The sequence below is a fragment of the Mustela erminea genome, chromosome 11 (genome assembly GCF_009829155.1).
Source record: "Mustela erminea isolate mMusErm1 chromosome 11, mMusErm1.Pri, whole genome shotgun sequence".
In the NCBI taxonomy this organism is placed as follows: Eukaryota; Metazoa; Chordata; class Mammalia; order Carnivora; family Mustelidae; genus Mustela; species Mustela erminea.
Genome location: NC_045624.1, coordinates 21,850,179 through 21,873,146, shown reverse-complemented (window position 1 = coordinate 21,873,146; position 22,968 = coordinate 21,850,179). Strand labels below are relative to the sequence as shown.

General features: G+C 47.2%; 1 protein-coding gene across 1 annotated transcript; it reads left to right on the top strand.

Annotated features, from left to right (window-relative positions):
- Nucleotides 1–920: 920 nt before the first annotated feature.
- Nucleotides 921–21,172, top strand: CPA4 (carboxypeptidase A4). The gene is made up of 11 exons (XM_032305600.1): nt 921–1,025; nt 5,583–5,664; nt 6,101–6,235; nt 7,310–7,408; nt 10,264–10,365; nt 11,681–11,788; nt 12,531–12,641; nt 13,762–13,852; nt 15,314–15,513; nt 16,481–16,565; nt 20,452–21,172. Exons 1-11 carry the CDS (start codon nt 958–960, stop codon nt 20,637–20,639), a joined length of 1,269 nt encoding a protein of 422 aa, XP_032161491.1. The 5' UTR covers nt 921–957; the 3' UTR covers nt 20,640–21,172.
- Nucleotides 21,173–22,968: the final 1,796 nt, after the last annotated feature.

The following is a 22,968-nucleotide window of genomic DNA, read 5'->3' as shown; positions in this document are numbered from 1 at the left end:
CCTATTGTAATAATCTTGAATAAAGTCTTCCTTGCAGTTTTAATAAGTATCAGAAAAATTTTTCTTTTGCATCGCTGACAATGACCTTTGGTTGCATCCACTTTGCCTTGAGCAAGAACAAAAAGAATGATGTAGACCATGGGGACAATGGGATGGGGGAGGCTTTCATTTTGGGGCTCCGAATTTCAGGATTTGGAGCTCCCAGAACAGATTCGAAGGCCTTAGAATCCCTGAAGAAGTCGTGGAGATTATGAGCACCTTTCATTTATTCTGATGTGATTTGGTGGAAAGGATACCAGATTCAGAGTCTAGCAAATGTAAGAAAGTCTCATTATTAATAATACCATTAAGCCTTACCTTTACTCAGACCCGAAGGAAAACTGATATTTTATCCAGACTAACACTTCTTCCTATCCCACCAACCTCATGTATTTCTACTTTTTGAGTGGGGTCTTAAGAGTTAGATGTCAGATTCCTAGCAGAGGTCACAAACCCTCATCATCATGACCCGCTCTGGTGAAATTCTCTGACAAGTCTTATTAAGTCTTCACTTTATTTATTTATTTATTTATTTTTAACTCTAGAGGTAACCTCATTTAGGGTTTAAAATTTGGCCTCTCCTATCAGTATAAATTCTTTCCAGCACTGTTGGGACTTCCCTATTTACTGAAAAAACACTATTTAAATACCAAATGATGAGCAATATGGTGCCCTTGGCACAGACTTTTCCAGCCTGAGGATCAAGTTCCTGCCCTTGTAAATCAAGAGGCCTTTATCACTCCAAAGGAATGGAAGAGGCATTGGTAGGGGCCCGCCTGATGTACCATCACAGTTGCAAGGGTGCTTGGGAATCACATTAGCATTTTTAGGGACATGAGTCTGCCTCAGACTTCTTATAAATACAGCTTGACTCAGCCACTCTATGACTGACAGCCTTTGGACTGACACCCTTGGGACATGAAGTGGATATTGTTCTTTGGGGCCCTTATTGGGCTCAGCGTCTGTGGCCGAGAAAAGTTTTTTGGGTAAGTTCCTTTTGGATTTATTATTATTTGGTTGGTTCAGTGCTATGGGAACCAAATGGATTTGAAAATGATTGGCTGGTTATATCTCCAGTGGAGTTGCCATTGGAAAAGACATGAGCTCGTGTCCCAGTTCTGCCCTGTGTCATCCGGGGCAAGTTCCTTCTTTGTCAGGTTCAGTCATGCCTGTGAAATCGGGACCAGGTGGCCTCCGCAGTCCCTCCCTGGCTCCCTAATCTCCTGCCAGTTCTTTTCTTTCCCAGTTCTTATTTCTAAGGTCAGTTCCAGGCCTCTTTTACTTTTTCACTTCTCTATTATGAAGTACCAAGAACTACCAGCGATTGTTTCTAATTTCTGCCGTGCTTAGGGGAAAACCTGGGTCTTTGGCTTTCTGATTTCACCTCTCTGTTAGCGGGGAAGGCTTTGTAGACCTGGGGCTTTCTCGTCAGCATCTGGGACACGGAGATTTGCTAGCTCTCGCCTGGCCACAGTGGTGAGAATTGGGATGAAAGGTTATAGCCGGATCGTGTGTGCGTGCGTGCGCGTGCGTGTGTGTGTGCGCGTGCGTGTGTGTGTGCGTGTGCGTGTGTGTGCGTGCATACGTACACACATGCCCAACACGGTCCGTGCGGAATGCTTTGTGGTCTGCGGAGGAGAGGACATTTGGGCAGTAGGATGGATGAAAGGATGCTGTGGTTCCCTGCTGGAAGATTGAATTCGAATAACTCATTACGGCCTAATGCTTTGACATTTGCAAAGATCTTTCATGTGCATTATCTTTTGGGTCCCGCAACAACTTCGCCAGTCGGGGATGTTATTTTCTTCAATTTAAACATGAAGAAAACTCAGCCTCAGAAAGGTTAAGGAACCTGTCCAAGCCCACTTAACTGGTAAGCAGGGGAGAATCGTCTATCTCACAGAGATATCTCTATCTGTTAGTCTACTCTTTCATATGCTAGCCGGCTAAAGGGACTTGGGGTTTGTTTATTGAGGTAATTACTAATATGAGATTGAGTAATTTTTATGGTGATGACTTCTTTTCACACCTGGTGTCTACTGTCGAATAGCTCAGAGGGCTTAGACATAGCAGGTGGCCGGAGAAGCTTTTTCCACCGGCAGCTCAGCAGTCGCTGTGTAATAACTATGCTCACTGCCAGGTGGGCTGAAGCATGGAGTTGTCAGGCTCTCGCTGCAGCTATTCACATGGCCGGAAAAATCTTTATTTCTCAGGATACAGACTTTGCTTACAATGTGGTGGACGCCCCAATTGAGACAGCAGGACCTGGCGTTGGAGTGCCCACCATAGGAGCAGAGCTTACACAGAAAGGGCTGTGTGCATGAGCTAATCGCAGACAGTGTCGTCCTCACCCCAAAAATCTGTTCTCACCCTGTAGTGGGGACCCAGCAAAGGTGGTGGGATCCTTCCAGGGGCTTAGAGACATGGCCCTCACACCCAGCTCGATGACCGTTTTCTAGCAAGGGGAAGCTGGCCTCTGTGAGAATTCAAGTGGTGGGAAGCCAGAGCACTTGTTGGCTAGGAGTAGGGACTGTACGGATGGCGATGAAGATGATGGGTTTTCTCCCCTACCCTCACCACCTCCCTCCCCAGCTTTTATTCCTTTGGCTTAATGCCCCACTGCCCCCAGTGTCTCATTCTGCTGGTATCTTCTGTCCTGCCCTTTGGTCATCTCGAGGATGGGACGGTGGCCAGGATGCCTAGAGGTGCAGGACAGACAGCGAACAGGAATGTAGTTGCCAAACCAGTTGGAGTATTGGCAGTAGCTGGCAGGCAGCTACGAGTTCCGTGAAATCAACTTTTGTGGTGGCTGGGGGTATGGGTGAGAAAGGCACAAAGGACAAGCCCTTGGCTTGTGTGCATGGGACCGACAGAGGCATAGAAGCTCGGCACCAGCGGAGCTGTTGACTGTCAGAATGTGGGATGAGTGGGAGGGTGAGCGAGAGGAAGGCATCCGTCACTCTGCTAGTAACAGCTGGACGGTGGCAGGTGTGGGAGAGGCTGGAATGAACACATCACTAAGAGCACCTGTGTGGAGTCACAGGGGTCAACACGGCAACTTGCAAATTCCAACATATCCCCTCTCCCAGACCCATCTTCCATTTTCAGGGAGTTTGAGATCTTTGAATGGATTTCCAAACCACAGAGATAGATTGTGTTCAGCTATCGGAACTCTCAGGACTGGGAAAGTAGAGATAGAGATACAGATGGAGACAAGGACGATTAGAAAATGGCTGTCCTTCATTGGACGCCTCCTTACGTTCTTTCTACTTCTAGGTTTGGATGGACTTAGGCTCACGAGAATGGTGTTAGATCCACCCCATCCTCCCCGCTTTTTTAGCACCATCTGAAGACTCTCCGTCTAGGTTAAGGAGAACCTCATAGGCGCTGACAGTTGATTCTAGAGCCTGGGCGTGAGATTGCCAGGCAGATAAGGAAAAGGGCTGGACATCCGGGCAGAGGCAACAGCATGTGCAAAGGCATGGAAGGGCAAAGGACATGGTGAATTTGGGATTTCAGTGAGGCTGGAGCTGAGAGGAGGGAGGAGGGAGAGGCAGAGGAGAGACAGTTGGGGAAAGGCTCCACTCTGAACCCATCCTTCCACTCGGCCTCTCTGCACTCGGGTTGCATCTTTGTCCTCTGTAGCTTGGCTGATAGGGCCTGATGGAGTGTGCTGTGGATTTTTTCATGCTCGGGGCCAGTTAGATCCACCGTGTTCCACTGTCGTGGACTGCACCCAGGAGTATAGAAGCTCTGTTGTGAGGTCTCCAATCTGGGAAGAGTTAAATGCGTGCTCTGGATGCTTGTGTGATGTGATCTTCGTGTTCTGAAGAGCCCCTTTTTCTTATGTTCCTCTCTTTTTTTTCTTGCTCCTTTTCCCTCCCCTCCTTCCTTGTCATTGTTCTAGTTAATGCTGTATTTTACGAGATGCCTCATTTTGTCGATAGAGATGTCAGTGCACAGGTGCTTTCTAGAACACTCATTTTAAAGACTCCTCTTTTTCTGGAGTGTTGGGGGTGGGTTGTGACAGAGCATAAGTTCGGCAGATGGGCCCTGGTACTTAGCCAGGAGTAAGGATTTCCCTTCTGTTTTAAACCTGTTCCTTTTTTTGGGAGGCTGCTTGCCTGTGTCGGGGAAATGGTGGTTTGACTCCCACCTTCGCAGGGCTGCAGTTCAACCCCTAGCAGGCCTGTTGGGTTCTGACTGAGACCTGCCCGGCCAGTGGCTTCTCCTCCGTGGCCTCAGTAGCTCCCAGGACTTGCGCTTGGCAGCCCACTTCCAAGGCCTGGGTGGGCTGGGGAGAAAGCTGGCATTTCCTCCAGACCCACCACCTGCAGGGGAAGCCTCTCTGCGGTGGACCTGGCCTCTCTGGGGCTGAACTAGACCCCCTGGAGAGTCTCCAGAACCTCCCGGAACAAAGTGAGACCCTGAGAGTCCCATCTGGATCGAGCCGGTTTTCTGATGAGAAGATGCGGTTCGGCCACATGAGGCTGCACATTTAGCTCCCTGTGACAGAACCATTTTCCCTGTCAACAGGTCCTTCAGCCCACAGCCCTCTCCAGCAGCTCTTCCCGCATTCATTCGGGTAAAGGGATGACGCATGTGACAGCGTCGAGTGCGGATTCATTCGGGCGGTCACCTAGCAACGGCCTAATGGCTCCCCCTGGCTCCCTGAGCCGGCTGAGAGCACAAAGGCAGCTTTTCAGGCTTGGCCTTCTCCCGCCCACACACAGGACTTCGGGGGCCTCGGCCCCTGCCGCTGCTGCGGAAGCTAAATGGTGTAGATGAAGCAAGTTTGGGACAAACAACAAAGGGGGGCTCGGGACTGGCCGGCTCCCTTCTGGGCCTTCTCAGGGCCCCCCTGGGGAGGACTGAATCCCAAGTCAGCCCCAGCACCCAGCCCGTATTGTACTTCACATTTGTATAGAGTTCTGGAGCTGGACGGGATTGGGAGACCACCCAGCAAATAGCTAACCCTCCAAGGATGGAAGGTCTGTTCTCTTTTCCAGCTCTTCCCAGCGTGGACCTTCAGCCAGAGTCTCAGTCCTGGCCCCTGACAGTGAAGAAGTGCTTCTTTATGTCTTGAGTTAGCTTTGCGTGTAACTCAGGAACATTCCTTTCTGCAAAATATATATGTTTTTCATTATAAAGTAATATGACCACATTACAGAAAACAGATACAAGGGGAAAAAAAGTCAGTCATCCATAATCCCACGACCCGGACATAAGCACTGTCAGCATTTGCTATATTTCCGTTGTCTGTTTTTCTTCCAATGCATCTGCTTTTTCCATACTTGTAATCGTGGCATACATACAATTTTGTGTCCTGCTCTTTCACTTAATATTTCCCTTCAAGTTATACTATAAGCACTTTTTCATATTTGCCACGTAGTCTTATTTTTAATGGCTATACATTATAACCAAAGACTAGACCATTTCCTCTCATTCGGCCCAGTTATGTCTGGGACATAGGCTTGGGGTTTATTTGCCAGCTGAAAGCTCACCATTATCTTTTGCTTTTTTTTTTTTTTTCTCCCCTCCAGGGACCAAGTTTTTAGGATTAACGTCAGAAATGGAGATGAGATCAGCAAACTAAGTCAGCTAGTGAATTCAGACAACCTTAAGGTACGTGGTTCTTCTGAGTCCTCTTCAGTATCTCTGACTTCAGTGACAGAAGACTCTTGCACCACTGACACTGTTACTCCTGGAGAGTTTTTGTGTATCGTCCTGTATTTGTCAACGGGCCCTTACACGATTGTGAGGGCTGATGGGGAGAAGTGCTGTAGATCATGGCACTGCTGTCCTAGGAGCTGGGCGCCCTCAATGGTGGGCTCCCTCTTTCTGTCTGTCATTGACTTACTACTTCTTGGACTTCTCCAGGTCTTGCCTTCTTGGTAGGCCTGACCAGACACAGCTGTGAAATGGGCAGAGTTTTCCCTTGGTCAGAACCCAGCTCCTCAGGGATCATCCTGGCTTTTGGCAGTTGTTTGAGAAGAATGAGCTCATTGTGCCTTTTACCTGAACTGTCCTTTAACCTGGTTTTATTTTCCATTCTCTTCAGCTCAACGTCTGGAAATCTCCCTCCACCTTCAGTCGTCCTGTGGATGTCTTGGTCCCATCTGTCAGTCTGCAGCCAGTCAAATCCTTCTTGAAGTCCCAGGGCTTAGAGTACTCAGTGACAATTAAAGACCTGCAGGTGGGTAGGCCATGGTCCCTAACTGCTCTTGTGTAGGACAAATCACCCAGAGTGGACCTGAGACACGTGCAAGTCTTGGTCTTATCCTTCTCCATTATAAATGAACTCACTGAGGTCCATGGGAGTAAAGTGCAGTGACTTCTTAGTGGGAACTTGTTGTTGTAGGAAGGGCATACCCAGGTTAGGGAACTGGACAGACCTGGATCCGAATCCTGATTTGCTATCAGCTGTGTGTCTCTGGAGAAGCTATTAACATCTTGAGCCTCTATTTCTTCATCAGTAAAATGGTAGTAGCAGCGATGCCAACTTCATACAACTGATCGAGAAAATTAAATATATTAAGTGTATGTGAAATGCCCAACGGTACTTGGTCTGTCAAAGATGCCCCACAAATACAAACCCTCTCTCCCTTGTTGTATTTGAAGTCAAGAGGGAAGAAAAGTGTGTGTGGGGAGGGGTATGTTGGAGACTCGTCATGAAAAGCATCTTTTGAGAATGAGGGAATGTCACCCGTAGTTCTCAGCAGCGGGAACATCACCACCCAAGCCAGACACTAGCCTCACGACCTGTATCGGAACAGCAGGACAGTGTCTGGCTCATGTTCTCTCCTTCACCGAGGTGGGTTATGGACTAATTGGTGATTTGGCCCGGGAGTTTCCTGATGGCGTGAGCAGCTGTGAGCTTATTAATCATCCTCACATGTCACGGACATCTGCCAGGAGCCTTCAAAGTATGAGTGGTTATAAGAATTTCTTTGTTTCTGAATGGTTTCCCAAGCTGTGTATTTCAGAGGCACTGGATACCAGATGCGGGCCGATGTCTAGAGAATTCATAGTACAGAATAACCAAATAGCACATATGCTGCTTTTGGGGTTTTGAATGGGGTGATGTACTTTGGATGCCAAGAAATAAGCTTTTGTAGATATGTGGAAGAAATCTGGCCCCCTTTTACACCTTGACGTTTGTGTGCCGAGGGTGCCGCCATCTTGGCCAGCTCGTGCCAAAATGTGGCAGAAACAGCTTAAACCTCCGTCTCCAGTGGGTCACTTAACAGCATTGCCGTGTCTATTTCAGGCCCTTTTAGATAACGAAGATGAAGAAATGCAACACAATGAAGGGCAAGAGCGGAGCAGTAATAACTTCAACTATGGGGCCTACCATTCCCTGGAAGCTGTAAGTGTCTCGGAGCAGGTTAAGATCAAGGTCATTGACATCTTGGGTTTTGTAACCCCTTTTCTTACTTGGAGGAAGCCCTGGTCCATAGCGCAGTACCCCTTTACTAAGGGGCTAAAATGTGAACACTTCCATTTTTTTGGTTTGTTTTTTGTTTTTTGGTAATTCTTGGGTTGTTTATCTCCCACCAGCACCTAAGAGCGTAGTGAAACACAACTGAACATTTTCTCCCACATGCATCCTTCCTTCCTGAGGCAACCCCTGAAAGAAAACCATGAAATAATTACAATCATTTCCATCCTTGTAATTCAACCTTCTTATACCCCACCATAATCCCTGTATTTTACTCACCCAGATTAAAATGTTACTTATTCCAGGCAAGTAGACAAGTGGTTATTTCCAAGGTTAACCAAATATTTCCACTCATTTATCATGATTACTTATAATGCATATTTGTACTCTAGTGTGTTTTGGTGCTGTGTTTAGTTAAAAACCACTTTATATAGATGACTGACTTTCAAGGTAAGCCAACACTTCCAATAAAAAATTTGGAGCAGAACCACTTAATATGATATTAGAACTTGAGGAATCAAGAGGGGCTATAGAATGGGGCTGCATCAGATAGCCTACAGTTTTCTTAAGACCCTCAATGTCGTCTACATTAGTCTAGAAACTCTCTACTAGCTCAGAACAACATCTCAAAACGAAATTGTTATTCTCCTTCCCATATCTGCATACACATTGTTCTTTATAACCAAAGATGGGGTTCCTGGCATGCTTTTCGTGAGACATAGACTTTGAGCTGTTTTTCTTCTAGATGAGGGATTATTTTCAAGGTTGACCAACTGTTTTCACTTCTTTCCCATGATTGTCAGTAGCTTTGTTTATTGTATACACTTCCAACTGCACTGCCCCTTGATCCCTTTTGTGACCAATGACATACATCTGCAAAGCAGCTGGATAAAGTTAGGAGTTCAGTCTAGGGCCACGGACAAAAGCAGAGCTCAGGGCTCACACAGGGATCAGACACATGACGTGAGCCTCGTTAGCGTGGCACACTCCCTAGCTGAGCTAAGTGGTTGCAAATGTCACCCAAGACCCCAGAAATGCCATCCCCTCACCTGCCCTCTATGGGAGCTGCACTTTCTCATGGGCTTGGTTTTGCTCTCCGGCTTTAGGGGTCACTGCCATCTGATTGCAGCTTCCCCCACATTCTCCATCTCCTGTGAGGCCTTCTGCTGTGCCTTGGTGTACGGTCTCCCTCTTGGCTTGATCACATGCAGTTCTCTCTAAAAACAGCTTTGAAGAGCTCTCATCCTGTAACTGCTTAGGGTCTCTGGTGGGAGTCTCATGTCTGTCTCAGCCAGGGTTTCCAGTTTCCGTTTTCCTGTATGTTTGTTGCTGTTGCATTGTTTCTGTTGTTTGCCGGCTAAGTTTCCTCCTCATGCTGGCAGTGTGAATTTGGACCTTTCCCTCCTGATACAGCTTGGTGTTTTAACTTCTCCTGGGGGACTCTCTGGCCTCTCACGGTTCAGGGTGGGCATCCGGCTTTTGCTTCACTCTCTAGGGTTAGTAGGTAGAGTTTCCAAGCCCTCTTCACGGCTGGAGTGGCCGGTTCTCAGCTCTTAAGTTCCAGCTTCTTGGCCCACCCCGGTTCCCGAGCCCTCGATCACTACTCCTGACTTGCTGTAAACCCTCAGTGCCTGCAGTGGATATCTGGTCCCAAGGCTCCACGTTCTGCCCTCCACTCAGCTGGTTAGGTCCCTTTTCATTTCTTGTCCCTGCAATGTCTCCTTTCTTGATTTTTAAGCTTGGCTGGGAATTATTTTCATTGTAGTTTCTCTGGCTTGAGTATATATTTGGGGAGCGGTTTCTTGCTTCTGCTCAGTCTGCCGTACTGACTGCCGCTCAGGCAGACCACTGAAGCTGGAATTTTAGTCAGTATTGATCGTGTATTTTTCTCCCCTGTAAGGCTCCCTCTTCCACTTTTAAGGTCTAAACATACATTTCTTTATTTCCTTCTTTTGCCCTCAGTAGTTTTGAGCAACTAAGATGAATGAACCCTATTTAAATTAATTTTTTTTTTAGAAATTGAAACCAAATGGAAGCATTTGCTGCTGTGATTTATAGCTCTTCACTCGTTCCCTTAAGGCTGTTAGAGGAATCTCCAAAGTGGGGGGCTCGGACTACAGGGTATAAGCAAGATGCTTCACGGGGTTGGAGGAAGAAACTATTACAACTTCTATTTACGTTCTACATACGTTTATACTTATTATTAATGCTACCATTTTGTTTCTTTTTTTATAATGTACTTAATACATTTGGTACATTATTCTGGTGGTATACATAATATATTGTATATATGTAATATACATAACATATATTTCTTATAAAACAAATATATATATATATATATATATATATATATATATATAGTGTATGCTAATTAAAAAAACTGGTAGAGAAAGTGATCAAAAGGTTTGGAGAGGACCGTTTTCAAGAACCTTGGCCAAATGGGGCAATTGCTGATTCTCCAGTCTGGTATGGCATGAAGGACCACACCGCTAGAGGAGTCTGTGTGCAAGTCTCTCTAGTTTAGTGGCCTATAATTTTATGGACAGATAAAATGTGTTATTCTCTAGAATGTTGTAGAAAAGGGCTCTTAAGGCAGTTCTTCAAGAATAAGTATTCCATGGCAGCAATATTGTCAACCCTGAGATCACAGGGCTGGATCTAATCATTGATCAAATCAATGAAGAAGTCATTGGTGTAAGTAAGATGAAGTTCACAGATACCTACCCAGAGCTGAAAACAAAATTTTCAAATGCTCCTGAGTCCACCTTTCCATGCTTCAGATTTACCGTGAGATGGACAGCATTGCCGGAGATTTTCCTGAGTTGGCGACCAGGGTGAAGATTGGGCATTCGTTTGAAAACCGGCCCATGTATGTACTGAAGGTGAGGCCCGAGGCTCTTCAAGAGGCCTAGCTGGACTCAGGCTCCTGGTCCCTTGTGTCCAGGACCCAGCCCTCAGACCTCTGAAGGAGGGGGGTTTTAGGCTCTTCTTGACTTCAGAGGCATTGGGAGACATCTTCTGGGGCTCAATTTTGGTGTGATTGAGAGTTCCCTGTTTTTGCCTAATGTGGAAGGAGTTAGAATGTAGAAGGAGACCATCCCATTGCAAGTTTTGACTGAAAGACAGGATTAGTTTGGGGGAGGGTCATGGAGTGGGTGAGGGGTATGGGGATGGGGGTGGGGTGGGTCTGTTAGCATTCCAGAAAGCACTCAGATGGGCCACAATCTTTTGCCTTCATTCTTACCTCCAAAAAACAAGTCAAATTGGGATTGCTCTACAAATTCTATTCTGCTTTGAGGGGTACTTATTGGAAAAGCAATCTAGGAAACTAATTTTAGGGTTGATGTAATTTTAAGCCCAGCCTATGATCCTTGGCTGCACAAAGCCTAACTTCTAGATATTTCTAACAGATTCAGGTCTGTATTGGCAAAAGAGGTAGAGAATTTATGGCAGGGACATAAATTACATAAATAACCCAGCCAAATGAATAAAAAGGAATTTGGAGATACGAAGCATGGAACAAATGAGGGTGCTAAGAATTTGTCAGATCCTTAGTGTCATATAAGCCCCGAAGAACCCAGGCTCCTGGCTTGAATTACCAGCCAGAGGAGATTTGCCACCGAGCTGGTCGCTCTAAAATAATCCACATAAATTTAGACGATTTGCCAACCTGAGGAGACTCTGGCTTCATTAGCACCACGCTTTGACCCAAGGTGGCCAGACCCACACTAAAAGGCAGGAGCCAGAACTCATTTAATGCCATTTGCAAAGAGCTATAGTGAACCTCTGTCTTCCTCCTTGTAAAATCGAATTCATTTATTGCATCAGCTGGAACAGGCCAGTTCATGCACTCTCGGGCCTCTCTCTGTTGGGGTACCATTTGAGGTCTTTCAAGAGACATAATATTATCTCTAATCACACTGGCATTATCATTCACAATAGCAATTGTTTCCCCTTGCCATTTGCTTCCAACCCTGGAGCGGCTCAAGTGGCCTGGAGCCGCGGCCGGGCCTCGCCAACCAACCAATTAAGCTCCCTGGTCACGGATAAACCTGATAAATAGATGGTACCCTCAGGAACAGTTGGTCTCTGAATTATCTTAAATTGATTAAATGAATAGGGGTGAGCTGGGGAGAGGAGAGGTGAGTGGAGACACGGGCAGGAGGGTCATTTTCGGGCCTCTTTGTCCTTCCACAGTTCAGCACCGCAGAAGGCAGGCGGCGGCGGCCGGCCATTTGGCTGAACGCAGGCATCCATTCCCGGGAGTGGATCTCGCAGGCCACGGCGATCTGGACTGCAAGGAAGGTCATGTCGCGCGGTATTAGCTGACAATTCTGGAGGGCCAGGGTGCCCCTGCAGGGTCCTAGGAGGCTGGGCCCGGGGGGGATGAGGTGGGAAGGTACTCAGCACAGAAACAGTTGGAGGGTGGGCTTTTTGGGTTGGAGAAGCAAAAGGTCAGAGTCCTTTGGTCAAGCCACTGTGGCTAAATGACAAAGTCCATTCATGGCAGCGAGCAAGCTAATGAGCTGTAGAAATAGACCCCAAATCCTGAGCCCATAGTCAGCCCCGCAGAAAGGGAGCAGAGCCTTCTCCGCAGTGAAACTCAGACCAACTGTGCCATCAGCCCACCCTAGCCCTGTAGACCCTCAGGGATCTCAGGCTGTCTGCATGTGCTCCCCCCACCCCACAAGAGTCTGCTTTAACGCAGCACTAGCTAGAGGAGGGGTGTTGCGTGTGGAGGATGTACTTTCCCTATCTGTTAGCGTGGGGGCCCAGGTTCCCCAAAACTATGATGATGTGCGGCTCTTCCCTCTCTTGTTCCCACCCCCTGGAAGGAAGGAACCAACCAGGCAGCCCCAGACTCTGCAGTTGATGTCATCAGGAAGCCATGTTCCCCCAGTGTTTGAAGTACTCCAAGAGCTTTGTAGAGAGCTGTGTCTATGAGGGGGACAGAGAGGCTGCAGGGGGCACCTGGGGAAGATACACGGGCTTCGACTGGGCACCCCAGCTGGTCACCCAAGAAGCTGACAATCTGGTCTCTGCTTAGATCGCATCTGATTACGGGAAGGACCCAGCCATCACCACCATCTTGGAGAAAATGGATATTTTCTTGTTGCCTGTGGCCAATCCTGATGGATATGTGTACACACAAACTCAAGTGAGTAACACCGAGTGAGCTGGGCTTGAAGGTGAGAAGAGTCTGGTGAATTCCTTGCTGTGCCACCCGAACAGTTGTAGGAACGGGGAGAGAACTCCCACCCACGTGCACGTTACAAGCTTCCTCGGGTTCCATTTCTCACTCATCCCCTGAGCTGAGAGTCACCAGGGAATATTTTTTCTTGGAGAGAATCGTCTAATGAACTCCCTCTCATGGATTTTGAACAATTATCAACACTTAACCAATCTTCTTTTCATTTCTTTCCCTCCCACACATTTTTTTTTCCTTTTGTTTAAAAGCACATCCCTGACATCAGGTTATTGGACCCCAAATTTCTTTAATATGCATCTCTGGTTGATGGTAATTAAAACAAAACAAGAAAAAACCCAAACAATACACCACTGTCACTTAAAAAAATTAATGGAATTTCTTTAACATCATCTAATTCCCCCAATTATCTTTTAAATGTCTTTTGAGTCAGTTTATTGAAATCAGTCCGCAAATAAGGTTTTGCACCTGTATTTGGTTGTTGCCGCTCTGTAGGCTTTTTAAATCTACAGCGGTTACCCACCCCCACACACATCTCTTTTAAAAATGTCATTCATTTGTTGGAGAAACCAAGTAAATTGTCCTGTAGAACATCTCACGTTCTGAATTTGTCTGATGGCTTCTTTGTTGTGTGTCATTTGTTCCTATAAGCCCTGTATTTGCTCTTCACTTGTAGTCAGAGCTTGAAGTTCCACTGGGTTCAGTTGAGTTTTTCAGGCAAGAATAAAATAATTGCTGTGCACTTCCCGTCAGACCAGTGGTAGTTCGGGCAGACAATGTCTGTCTGTCCTCCTTCTGCCGAAGCCAAAAATCAATTTGGAGGGTTCAGGTGACATCAGGCTAGTTCTTGCGTTACAAAGTTCTCATCACGGCATTTTGGGGAGGCAGAGCCTCCTTTCTCTGGGAGATGAGAGGAGACTGCTCAGTCCGTGAGCACCGGAGCCCCAGTGATCCTCCAGGCAGAGCTAAGAACCTTGCTCCATCATAGACCCCCACCCCAGAGAACACCTTTGCTTTTCCTGTGCCCTGACCCACCTCTGAATGCTTATTCCCTCCTTGGTGGTCTTTCTAGAACCGACTATGGAGGAAGACACGGTCCGTCAATCCTGGAAGCCCTTGCATTGGTGCTGATCCAAACAGAAATTGGAATGCTAGTTTTGCAGGTAGGCTGGAGGGGGGGCGGTGGTGGCTTTCCCTCCCTGCTGCCCCAGGGAGCCTGGTCCACAGGGCGCTGAGCAGGCAGTGAGGGGGCCAGTTTCCAGGCTGGCTCCATTCCTGCTTCACTGAGAGATGTGGGCCAATTCCTTACACTCTGTCTCGGGTTTTTGTTTTCTGTTTTTTTGTTTTGTTTTTGTTTTTAACATTTTGGGGGGGTAGTTTTGAAAGGGAATGACTCAACAATTCTTGTTCTCCTGAAAGTACACTTATATTTTAAAAATGGTTCTAGTCTTAGATGTTCAGATCCACGCTCTGTGCCCTGGGCATCCCCACTTCTCCCGGGCGAGCGACTGGGTGGGTGGAAGGGCTCCTGGTGGTAACTGGGAAGAGAGCAGTTAGCACAGTCACCCTGCCAGACCAGATCGTGGGTCGTGGTGAGGCTTCAATCCCAGAAGTTGACCCTTATATGTGTCAGTGTGACACGCAGCCCTTTGGTGTCACAGAAAGGGCACGAGGATTAGGAGACCCAGGTTCTGAGTTCCAGCTGTTTAAAAACCATCCCTACAGTCATGCCCACTGGCTGCCAGGTAAAGTGTTCCTGTGTGTTCCCTTATTTATTTGTCTGACCCAGTGAGTGAGTTTTATTATCTGAAGCGAGACAGTCGGGCTCGGAGACAGTCTCAGGAGCAGGTGGCCCAGAGTTAGGGTCAGAGCTCGCCTTGCAGCTCCAGAAGCCCGTAGTGCTCTCTCGCGCTCTTCCACAGCTGGGCTGATGTCCTGTCTTCAACCTACTTCTTGTACCTGCACATTCGCCCTCCCCACACCCTGTGGCGGGGAGAATCATCGGTCTGTGGGAAAGGAGCTGAGAGAAATGGGGGCCCTGAGGACGTGGAAGTTAAGTCAGCTCTTCCCACAAGCAGGGAGGTTTTACGCACATACCACGTACCTCAGGGAGCTGTGTTGTGAACCAGTACAGAAGGCAGTATCTAAATACCAGTCAACTGGGAGGCTTTAGCCACAATAGATTATTTTTGGCAGCACTTGGCCATTAAGATCTGAACCAAGAGAATGAGTTGACACCAGAATAAATGGAGTCATTTTCATTATTAATTGGTATTTATATTAATTATCTGGAATACTTATTAATTACAACTCATTGTTGAGTATGATATTAATTATTTATGACAGCTGTTAGTGATGCAATACAAGGTCGACTCTATCCATTTAAAGGAATCCTTCCAGTTTTCCCTCCTCAGCTGTGGCAGATCTGATGCCCTCCCTCTTCTGCGTCACCACCCCCCCCCCCCCATGTCCACATATTGCGGACTAGGCTTCTGGTATAGGGGGGGCTCCTTCCATCGACCTGTCCATGGCCAGCCCCTCCTGCTCTTCCTCTGGGTTCAGTGTCCTGCATTTCTGTTTTCTTGCCGATGGATTCATGTTTCTGCTTGGGCCACTCCCCACAGGAGAGGGGGCCAGTGACAACCCTTGCTCTGAGATATACCATGGACCACATGCCAACTCGGAAGTGGAGGTGAAGTCGGTGGTAGATTTCATCCAAGAACACGGGAATTTCAAATGCTTCATCGACTTGCACAGCTACTCACAGCTGCTGATGTATCCATATGGGTACACCGTCAAGAAGGCCCAGGATGCTGATGAGCTGGTAAGTGACGGGCCGCCCTCCCTAGGGCCGACCTGGCCCTGGGCCGGCTTGACCCCAGGGTGCTGCCACAACGGTCCTTCCACAACTTATAGAGACAGTCCAGGAGCCTGGACTTATTTCATTAAGGGCCTGGTCTTCTCTCCTTCTGCCCTTTGGATTGTGCCATCAGACCCCCTGGGGACAAGAAGACAGTTCTCCTTATTTCTGTGTTTGCTGTGACTTTCAAGAACCACGCCTGACCCCTGCCTTTCCTTCTCAGTTGTTTTTCTGACCAAAATGTGTGACAGACCCATTGCTTGCCAAAACTGTGGGTGGCATTGTGGTGAGTGAGGGAGAGGTACTCCTCATTCCAGTCAAGGTAGAGTTGAAGTAGGCTGCCAGCTACAGCCTAGGGGTGCTCCGCGTCACAGGTAGTGGCTCGCCCTAGGATGTGAAGAGACACTTAGGGTGGACTGACTGGAGTAGGGCCGGCATCTGTAGGGTGAAGGCAGGCTTCTCCCTCTGTGCTGGTAGACTCCAGAGCGCCCTCCTGCTCAGGGCCACAGCTAGTCTCTAAACCTCCCAGTAGATGCAGGGCTCATGCTAAGTGTGGGCCACATTCTGGTCTCAAACAGGTGTTGGCATATGCATATAGGACGGCCCTGTCTCCACCTTCACTCTGGGAACACCCAGCTCTTAGAAAGTTTTCTCTGGAACATACTTGGCCTTCCCGCACGTTCAAGAACATGACACTCCCATCCCTCAAGGGAGGTGAAGATGGTCGTGTGTTCACTAGGTTGGGTTGGTGAGCAGCCCTCCACGTTTCTGTGTATCAGGCTTTGGCTCTAGTTGGATGGAAAAGGAGGAGACCAGAAGAGAAACTTGAGGGAAGGGCCAAGAACCTTCCACACCATTGCAATGCAGAGCAGCTGAGGGATGTCAGGTTGTGGGATCCATTCTTTCTCACTCTGCTGGTTCCCCCTCCTAGGACGAGGTGGCAAGGCGTGCGGCCAGAGCTCTGGCTTCCCTGTCAGGCACGACATACCAAGTGGGTCCTACCTGCACCACTGTCTGTAAGTACTTGCTCTATTAGTTATTTCGAGAATGCTTGGAGAGGAAACGTGAAGTGGAAGGAGAGCCGCAGATTAGGCTTACTACGTTGCAGTCTGATGGTTTTGGCTGTTGGCGATAGACTGAATTTGTGTCAGGCCTGTGGAATGATTGCTGCTGTAGGCGGTTGTCTCCATCAGTACCGTCACTACGGGCATGCTACGTGTCACCTGCCCGTGGCAAGTTTAGTCCTGCTAGTATGCTGGAGTCTGTGTCCCTTCTATTCCATGAAAGATCCCAACATCATTTATCAGAAGTTCCTCAAGCCCATTTTCAAAGGAAACCCACCTTCGGAGATGCAGACTGAGGTGGCTGTAGTGGGCATAGAGGAGACTCGTCCTCTTCCCATCAGAGATAAGCATGAGTTGGAGCAGAGCATGCTGGGAGCGGGGTTCCTCTGGGCAATGGTTAGCATCAAGCCAAAAAAAACCCACCCCAAACAAACCCTACCAAGGCTCCAAACCTGAAGAGGGTCTTTGGGCTCATTACCTACAGCTTCAACCTCATTTTGAGGAAATAGCTTTGTTTTGGTTTCTCACTGAAGTGTTTCATGTGTGCATTTCACTCTGTTCCTACTGAGATCCTTCCAGTTCCCTCGTTCCATGAGTCTGAGCTTTAAACTTAAAGATCAAATCGAAGAACACTATCCTTCTCCAGGAGTCTAGCTATCAAGGGGAAATAAAAGCACGAGCACTAGGCGCATGGTTCTGACACCTTTGAAGCCAGTGCCCGTCTTTTCCCCTCTAGTGTCTATCCTCTGTAAGTAATTTTCCAACAGTGGGGCCCCCCTCAGACTCCCTGCACACTTGCCATATTTCTGTCCTATTCCACACCGTAACTCTCCATCCAAGCGCTCCACCTCAGCTAGCTGTTCCCTTCAGCCTTCCTGTTCTGGGAAGTTTCTCCATCCCCCCTCCTGGGTCCTCCTCTGTATCTGACCTCAGCCCTCTTGTGTGTGTTTCATATACTGCCTTGCTGCATAAAGCAATTAGCCTGATTTAGGTGTTCATGTGGCTAATTGCGGGAACCATCCATTAATTATTCATGGTTGATTATTATTAGTGTTGTTAAATGGGAACTCCTCGGAGAAGAAACACCTCAGGAGAATTTCTCCATCCTCTGCTCCATTAGTGAGAACTGAGTTTAGGACTGCAGAGGGGTGAAGAGACTTGGTGGGAGTCCTTTGGTGAGGCCCTCTCGAAAGAGCTTTGTGGGTCACCACAGTCCTGGCTTTTGGGTCAAACACCAGTTTAAAGGGTGGCCTTGTCAACCCACATCAAACACATTCTTCCCAGCCTAAGCTCTGCCAAAACCAAGAGATACTCATCGGATTCCTCCAGAACCAGAGGTGGAAGGCGCTCCCTGAGTGTTGTCCAGGAGACATAATATTTCCTAAGGCTTTCAAGAGCCCATCTTCTGTATTGTTTAAAGGCTTTGCCTACCCTCCTTGCTTTCCAAAACTGTAATCAATTTTTGTATAATAACACTCTGATCCCATGGGTTATTACATGTGCTACACGCATGGTCGACGTCTGTCCCTTCAAATGCCAGACCTTTTCTTAGATGAACCATTTTAGCTGAAAATAATCTCAAATTTCACACTTTCTTGCCTTTTTAAACAGAGCATGTACAAGGGATTTAAGCTCCTTTCTTCATGACGTAGTGGCCTTCTGAACATTAGTAATAATGTCCCGGAGGCTTTCCGTGCCACATTGCACTTTCAGTCCCTGTGCTGGGCAACCCCAAGCCCATTTTGCTGCTTTAATTTGGGCATCTGCTTTTTTAGAATTTTCCGGTTTCTTCCCTTGGTCAGACTGTACTGCTTTCAGACTACCTGCCTCTAGCAACCTTCTCCCCTTCTCTTTACTACTAAGGGCTGGGACACAAGTTTTTAGGCTCATTTGACTCGTGGATAGATCCTGAGTAAGAAGGATGTTCATGACAACGTTTTTCATACTCACAGAAGCCTACTGAGTACCTCAATGTCCGTCAGTACAGTACCGAATAAAAACACATTTGGTGCAGGCACATAGTGAAACAGTGTGCCCCCCGCTTAAATGAATGAGGTGCATCTGTAGATGCGAATAGGGAATAATCTTTAAATGTCAATTGGGAAATAGTGTGATTTTTATTTATTTTAATTTTAAAATTTATCTTATCATTTTTTAAAGATTTTATTTATTTATTTAACAGCAAGGGAGCGAGAGAGAGAGAGCACAAGTAGGTAGAGGTATATGAGACCACACAAGAATTTCAGAGACTATAGGAGAGCCTGATTTATAACCTCATGGGGCATGGCATCACAGCATCTCTAGAAAAGTCACAAGTGGAGGGGTGCCTGGGGGGCTCAGTCGTTAAGCGTCTGTCTTCAGCTCAGGTTGTGATCCCAGAGTCCTGGGATCGAGCCCTGCCTTGGGCTCCCTGCTCCACGGGGAATCTGCTTCTCCCTCTCCCCCTTGCTTATGTTCCGTCTCTCTCGGTATCTCTCTCTGTCAAATAAATAAATAAAATCTTTTTTAAAAAAATCACAAGTGATACCATGAGAAATAACCCTCAAGAATAATGGAAAACAAAAGGACCCATCTTTTCATTTAACAGACATGTACCATAAATACTAAATGGACTGGGAGGAGGTTGAGGAAAGCATGGGCTTTTTTTTAGCAGACAGCCTTGGGTTTCAATTCCAGTCCTGCCATTTTCCGTCTATATTTCCTTCGATAAATTACTCATTCTGAGCCTGGATTTCCTCCTCTGAAAAACAAGGACAGTAATACCCACCTCACTGGGTTTTTAAAGATTAATGAGGTCATAGATGTGAACTTTTCAATATAAATGACCAGCTTATGGGAGATGTTCAATAAATGATAGCTGCTATTGACATCATTGTTTTATTATTCAGTGTCATCCACACTTTGCACTTTTAGCCAGTTTCTGCTCTAGTCGAGTTTGGCTGGGAAGAAGCAGGAAAGCAGGCCTCTTTCTTTTCCCCAGCCTTTTGGCAAAGGGAAGTCTCAAGGGTTGTGCTTCGTTCTCTCTGTGTTTATCAGTTATCTCTTGCTATGTAAAAAGTTATCCTAAAACCTAGCAGCTTAAAATAATAAACATTTATTTTCTTCCACTCTTTCCCTGGGGTAGGAATTCAAGAATGGCTTAGCTGGGTGGCTCTGGCTCAGGGCCTCTCCCAAAGTTGCAGTCAAGGGCTAGAGTCCTTTAAATCCTTGACCCTGCTGGAAGGGTCTCCTTCTCGGGTGGCTCACTCAGCTGCTGAGTACTGGCAGGAGGCCTCCATTCTTCACCACTCAGACCTGGTGATGGGACACTCTCTGACCGTCCACACACCCTGATGCCTGGCTTTTCCCAGAGCAAATGATCTAAGAGAGAGCAAGGCAGAAGCCACAGTCTTTATGATCAGCCTTGAAGGTCACACGCCATCATTCCTGCAATTTCCTGTTAGTTACTCAGGTCAGGGCAACCCCACTCAGTGTCGGAGGGGACCACCCAGGGAGGTGAAAACCAGGAGACAAGGATCATTGGGGCTGGCTTGGAGGCTGCCTGTCTCACTCTGTGAAGACTGGTTTTGAGTGACTGGAAAGAGTCTAAACAGTGAGTTAGCGAAAAGGTGGGCTCGAATATTTAAAATTTCTTGGTTGGAGATGAATGAAGATGACCATCATATAGGACAGACTGAGACATACGGATCAGGCCGGTGTTCATTTGTTGGTGGCCTGATGACCTTCAGCAAGAATTCTAGGTCCCTAAGGAACCATGGACAGGCAGAACTCTTGAGGCCTGCCCATCTAACCCTGAAAGGAACTGGGGTTCAAAGGTGTTTTCTTTCCTGACTTACAGATCCAGCTAGCGGGAGCAGCGTTGACTGGGCGTATGATCATGGCATCAAGTACGCATTCACGTTTGAGTTGAGAGATACTGGGCACTATGGCTTCCTCCTGCCAGCCAACCAGATCATCCCCACTGCAGAGGAGACCTGGTTGGGGCTGAAGACCATCATGGAGCATGTGCGGGACAATCTCTACTAGATGAGGCACTCTGCTCTGTCTCTGGTTATTTCTCCTCACGTACGCGTGCTCACCGAAGCCACGATTAAAGGGAGCTTGTTCTTTCACGTGTGACTCAGAGCCCTCTGGCTTTGTGGGGAGCACAGGTCAGCCCCTCCTCAGCCCTCATCCTGGAAGTTCATGCATTCTGGTGTTGCACCTCAGAGGGGCGCTCTTGCCACCCTGCTGTGCTTCCATCCTGCTGGTCCACTGAACCCTTTCTGTGGCCTTCCTCTCACATAAGTGGTTGGGCAGACCACACTTAGCATCATTCCGTACTGGGTGGCACGTCTCTAACTCATTTTGAGAACAAAAAACAAGGAACTAAGATGGTTCCCCACCTTGTCCCATCCAGCCAGGCTGGTGACCTTGCGCTGCTGGGGCCCCAAGGGAGATGCTGTGGGCGACAGTGCCTGTCTTTGAGATCAGTCTCAAAGGTGACATAGAACTTCCTTTAATTTATCTCACTCCTTCTTGAACATATTTGTCTTTGAAAAATAAATCTTGTAAGGTTATCAGTAGAGGCCATCTTCCTTTTTTTTTTTTTTTCTTTTGGTTTTTGTTTGTTTGGGGTCTGAATACAAAAGTGGATCACTTTTCTTCACTGGGCCCCAAATGCCTAGATACAACAGTTCCCATCACTTTCTTCCATTAGTTAGTTACACAGTATAACTGGGATCCCAGAAGGGGATCTGTGCCATCCAGTACCTAGGTACTGTTCACCCAGGAACCCTTAATGAAGTGGTGATCTAATAGCAGGATTGCTAAATTATCCCCATCTGTCCTCATGGGCTCACCTCTACTTTGCCTTTTGAACTCACTTCAAAGATCTTGCCCTCACCCTATGGGTCCTAAATTACTCCTCTGGCCTGGATAATCTCACTGCACATTCTTGTGGCACATTCCTGCCTCTGCTCTGGTGTACCTTGTGTTTCCTCCTCCTGGCTTTCCTTTTGGTCTTTAAAGACAACTTCTACTTTACATCCCGGACCATGAGCGTCAAGGTGAGTAAGGATTCCTCAGTCAGCCTTCTCTTGTTCCATTTCTTCTCAGCGCATACCATCTGCCCTTCTTCCTTTTTTTCCTTTTCTCAGACATGTCTGTAAATCTTATCCTCCTGCCTAGGATTCGTGCAGCATCTGGTATGTGCTCATAAGCCAATAAATATTCAATATGAGTCTCATGATCCTCTCCGATTCTTCGCCTTCACCTGAATGGAAACAAGCCATGGTTTTGAATATGCAGCTCTTTCTAATGTCAAAAGCCAATTTTTAATCCCTTTCTGTATCGCGTGACTTGTAGGAAGGCCTTTTCTCCCTCGGGCCGAGGGGCCTCCAGGGCTGCGTTACCTTAGTGACTGCACTCTGGTCCTGGGTCTAGTTCTTACTTTTTTAGTTCAGGCACTTGATATTCTTGGTGTCCATGTTGATTAGACTCGGGGATGCTGACTCACGCCCACAGAGCTCAGATGAGGCATGTGATAAAATCAGAATACGGATTTATTAATTTACATCATGGCATGTAACTGGTTAGTGGATTGGATCCTCACGTTGGTCCGCACAGTACATTCTCTCCCTGTAGGCAAGATACATGGGAAGCCAAATTATAATCAGAAGGTTGTTTAGTGAGCGGGGCGTCAGAGCAAGGAAAGTTAATTACAGTCTATGATTAGAATTTTTAATGGTATCCAGCTCTAATGGCATGATATATCCAATTCTAGAACCAGAACACACCTGCTAGCCAGCCAGCTGATCACTTGTGCCGGCTAGTCAGGGTTGCCTTGGACCAGACAATACCCCAGGAGGCATGGCAGTGTTTGCCTCTGGGACTTGTCTCTAACCTGGCTCTATGTGTAGACCTCCTCACCCCCAAGACTGAGATGGTCCTTTACATTCCTTGAGGGCAAGAGTTCCTAAACAATACCTAAAAAGCCATGAAGAGGATACCTGTGATTATAATAAAATTAAGAGCTTCTATTTAGTAACATATACATAAAGAAAGTGAGAAGTTATAAACTAGACGATGTTCACTACCTTCCTATACACACAACAAAGGGCATATGAAGAAATCCCACAGATCAGTAAGAAAAGCACAAAGAACCAAGAGAAAATGGACAAAAGTTGTGAGAAAACATTTCACCGAAGAGGAAACATGTGTGTCTGATAAACATATGAGGAGAGGGTTACTGATCACGAGTCAAGACTGCAATGAGATGCCGTTTTACACTCTTTCAATTTACAGAAATCAAAACGTTGGAGAGGAGGTGGGTGAGAGGATCTCTTGTCTGTTACTGGTGGGCATGTGAATCTGT

What these genes read in the sequence shown, in the direction of transcription:
- CPA4 (XM_032305600.1), top strand. Translation starts at nt 958, where the DNA reads ATGAAGTGGATATTGTTCTTTGGGGCCCTTATTGGGCTCAGCGTCTGT. An exon ending in TGAATTCAGACAACCTTAAG is followed by an intron (nt 5,665 to 6,100) that starts GTACGTGGTTCT and finishes CATTCTCTTCAG; the next exon opens with CTCAACGTCTGGAAATCTCC. An exon ending in TTGGAATGCTAGTTTTGCAG is followed by an intron (nt 13,853 to 15,313) that starts GTAGGCTGGAGG and finishes CACTCCCCACAG; the next exon opens with GAGAGGGGGCCAGTGACAAC.